Source organism: Papaver somniferum, chromosome 10, assembly GCF_003573695.1.
Source record: "Papaver somniferum cultivar HN1 chromosome 10, ASM357369v1, whole genome shotgun sequence".
Taxonomy (NCBI): Eukaryota; Viridiplantae; Streptophyta; class Magnoliopsida; order Ranunculales; family Papaveraceae; genus Papaver; species Papaver somniferum.
The window spans coordinates 20,072,319-20,076,385 of NC_039367.1; the positions used below are offsets into that span (position 1 = coordinate 20,072,319).

At 35.4% G+C, this 4,067-nt stretch overlaps 2 protein-coding genes across 2 annotated transcripts; one reads left to right on the plus strand and one right to left on the minus strand.

Moving 5' to 3' along the window:
- Positions 1 to 339: 339 nt before the first annotated feature.
- LOC113317524 (motile sperm domain-containing protein 2-like) lies at positions 340 to 3,765 on the minus strand. The gene is made up of 7 exons (XM_026565657.1): positions 3,565 to 3,765; positions 3,283 to 3,435; positions 2,822 to 2,968; positions 2,433 to 2,585; positions 2,038 to 2,160; positions 1,789 to 1,897; positions 340 to 641 (listed from the first exon to the last, which is right to left on the minus strand). The coding sequence occupies exons 1-6, from the start codon at positions 3,691 to 3,693 to the stop codon at positions 1,820 to 1,822; spliced, it is 783 nt and encodes a 260-aa protein (XP_026421442.1). The 5' UTR covers positions 3,694 to 3,765; the 3' UTR covers positions 340 to 641; positions 1,789 to 1,819.
- LOC113315369 (putative F-box protein At1g67623) lies at positions 504 to 1,708 on the plus strand. Its single transcript, XM_026563660.1, has 2 exons — positions 504 to 695; positions 1,283 to 1,708. The coding sequence occupies exons 1-2, from the start codon at positions 504 to 506 to the stop codon at positions 1,706 to 1,708; spliced, it is 618 nt and encodes a 205-aa protein (XP_026419445.1).
- Positions 3,766 to 4,067: the final 302 nt, after the last annotated feature.

Here is a 4,067-nt window from a genome sequence, read left to right on the forward strand (position 1 = left end):
CAGGAGGATGATACCATCTGCCTGACCCACACCCACAGAAGGAACATAAGCTTTATTGGGTAATCGTAAACCATTAGTAAGACTTATAATTCTATCGTCATTTATCTTGGTTTCAAACAAGAAAATAATGTCAGTGGAGTGGATATTATTTAAGTGCATAAGATGATCTCTGGTGTCTTTCCCTAAGAAACCACGGCAATTCCAGCTTAAAATTTTCATTTTTAAGTAAAACTGATAAACCAAACCTTGGTACTCAAGTTATGGCAAGAAGTTTGAACTCAAATTTTCATGATTCTTTTCTTTCTTTGTTGTTTATCTTTATCATTTTTTTGGGTGTGATTAAGATTCATCTAATAGCCTCTTTTATTCTTATTGCCTTACAAAACACAAAAACAAAGTTGAGTCCAATTGAAAAAAAAAAAGAAAAAAAAACAGGAACAATGTTGGACACTTTTTCTAACTCTATACCTTTAGGAATATAATTTTATCTTGCGGACATCAATATGGATTCTTTTCTGCCATCATATTGCAGTTGCAAGTTTTTCCATGAAGCTGCACAGGACGATTTTATACTCGGACATGCCTCCCTTGATGAACTCCCAGTAATTCAATGGACCTCGAAGGCCGAGGTTGCATCTTTCCTGAAACGATGTGAACATGCTCAAAATCCAGAAGTTCTGTATAGACAAGTAATGGTATGTATTTGTTTTATAAAATATTATCTTGCTTGTTGTACTAAACACTAGTGATGGTAAATCAGTTTACGGGTTGAAAAAGCGAATACTTGGAGATCTTTTTATTGATGCATCTTTGATCTTTTCAGTGATATATCTTTGCCGGACTGACAAGAAATCAAGATGTACATTAGGCTGACATAATCAAGACCAAACTTCCTGATTTTCTGTTCCATTTTGCAACTTTCTTCTAGTCATATGACAACGAACCACTGAATGGGTTGATAAACAATAGATATCTTATAAGCTTGCGGGTCTTGTACGGATCCTGTAATCTTTCTTGACCACTCATTGAGCTTGCGGGTATACCAATAATCTTTCTTAACCTAACTTTTCTAAGATTACTTGGGGAGTGGCTATTCCTTCTAAGTTCCATAAGAAAACCTTTTGAGCTAATAAACCTTTGAATCCTTTTGCAACAAGGTCCTTGGGGTCAATCAAATTGAAGACCACCTATTGGTGTGATGGCTTGTGCGAACAGATATTTAATATACAGGACCCACAATTGACACACGTCTCAATTTCTTTTAACTTTTTTTTTGTCTTAGGTGGAGTTCTTTTGTAACAACCAAATCGAGTTAGGGCGGGAGTTATTGCAAAGATCATCTAATTCTGGGCATACAGTTGCCACGTATGTTCTAGGAATTATATTCCTTGATTCTGGTGATCATCAATCAATCCTTACAGGGAGAGAATTATTGAACAGAATATTAACAAAAAGATCCAATAACAAGACATCGAGAGGTGAAGATGTTGAAGAATGCCGAAAGAAATCGAGGGTTATTAGGCAATTGTGGGTTAACAATTCTCTTAATCCATCACAAAGCCAAGCTTGCAATAGTTCAAGATGCACAACTGGTCAGAAAAACATAAATGGATGGTCGTCGAATTACGAAGATATGTCGGATTGCGAAATATGCAGATGCAACCGCGAGTTTTCTCATTTTACTAAAATGGTACTAGGTGTCAACTAGTTAGTCATGAGTCTCGTTGTAACTAACAAACAATTTTCTTCAAATGGGTAGTTAAACTGATTATATGGCATACAACGTACCTTAAGAATGTCATGTGTGTAGATTGCTTAACTAGTCTCTGAAGTTTGTTGGTACTGTCGTTTCAGTGAAGTATTCCTTCCGTACCGTATCAGCAGAGCAAAATCTCACCTGCATATAAAAACTAACCATATTACCAGGCATTATAGCAATATACATCCATCATCCAACAACATACATACATTTGGAGCATTACTGACCAAGAACATAGTATTAACAAACGTGCAGAGGTAGATTTTAGTTGAACTTACAAGAGAAGCATATGATCTTAATAGGGGCTTGATTAGCTGCCAAAGCGGAAAAAACAAGAAGGGGGTATCCACAAACAGAACCTGTCCCAACCGCTTTGGATAGTAATAGTAGAACACATCAAACTGTGAAATAAAGAAACAAGACAATTAGTCATAACGTATTTGACATCATCAAGTGGGGATGGTAGAATTCAACTATATAAAGTCCCTAACGCGGTTGACTGTATATACATTATCCATCTTATAGTGCAATGATACAATGCAACCAGAAACTTCTATTAATTGGTTTTCAAGATGAAATCATAACTCTACGTCAAAAAAAAAAAAAAAAAAGAATGAAGAATGAATATAGTGACTGATCGAAAATTGTGAATCCAGATTTAAGTTAACATTACCAGAAACCTCAAAAATTCAAAGTCAGAATTCTCTGTGCCAAATCCCCGGAAGTCAAATATTCCAAGTATTTCTTCTTTCCCATCTGGGAGTCTACTTAATGCCTTCTCAATCAGAAAAACACAAAGCTTCTCATTCTCAATTTGATCTTCCTTCTGCAACCACATCATTGTTGCAATATCATTATAGCCGCCGCAGTTACAAGAAAATGTAATATGACAGCTTAAGAAACCCCCAAAGAAACAAGTAATATCAGAGAACCATGAACACTGATAACACAACAAAAGATAAAGTTCAATGCTATAAAGAATACAACGTTTTCTTGAGATCACTAATTTATATCCATGATACTAAGAACAGTGTACATAGGGAATTCACTTTTCAGTCTTACATCAGGAAAATGCTTAGAAGCCACAACCACAAGTACCGGCATGCCATTGACATCAAGACAGTCATGCACAAAGGCTTTCCCAGTTCGAGCTAGTCTCTCCACAGACTCCTCCGACAATTCTGAAACTTTAAACTCTTGACGCCATTTCTAGTTGGGTCAAGGATGAATACTACAATTTGCATGAATGACTGAAAAGAAAGTAGAATGCTAAGAGAAACTGTAAAATCAAAAGCCAATAACGAAAATTGCCACCATATTTGTTAAGCTACCTACAGAATACTTGGTTCAGGTAATTGAATATAACAGGAATTTAACTACTTGAACCAAAAATAATATTAATGCTAATGAAATCTTTTTCCATGCAAGACAAAATTTCTATGAAATTTCCAAAACTAATCGAAGCAATCAGTCCAAGTGCTATTTAATACTAAAGAAATCATGAATAAGGTTGTAATGGATACAATGGCTTTAGTCAATTTTGAAACAGATTCCTCAATGTCAAATTTTCTATCTTTGAGAAACCAAAGAATCATCTCTTCGTCATCTCTTCCATTCCTTCCAACTGGGAGATTTTTGTAATCTTTCTCAAGAGTTTGTTTTACTTTCATTACCATCTGCAGAACTTAAAAACATAGTTCCAATAAATTCGTACACAACTTATTCAAGAGCTCTATGGTATAAAATTGAGTTCCCTGAAAAGATAATTGCATATTACTGAACTAAGTAGAGAATAATCCAATTACCTTGTGTGGTTCAACTGGTTCTAATTTTTCATTCTTAATTGAGAATTTGCGAACCCGAAGAGGTTTATTAGTACGATGATTTGGATCTAATAAATGGTGACGAAGAGGGTGACTCAGACGGGTAGCCATTTCTCTCTATCTTCTTAAACTCTCTCTCCCTCGCTCGCTCTATCTGCGTTTCTCCTTTGCTTACAAATCTAATTGAGCGGCTTCTCTAGGATTCCTAATGACTAGGTGGTTAGTTAAGGGGGATTTCAAGGGCATGTCATACTTTTTTTTTCTTGGTTTTAGATATGACTCAAAAATATGTGAGTGAAACGGTTTGGTCCCATGAATCAGGGATATTTTGTTCTCTGATTTAAACGGGTCCAAATTAAGAATTAGGTTTGAGATAATAGCGAGTTAAATCTGATTCAAACTAAAATACAAATAGTCCATACTAAGCCTCTTCGGACAATCATAGATTTGTGATGAGGATTTCCCTTCATGACTTTCATGTTAGG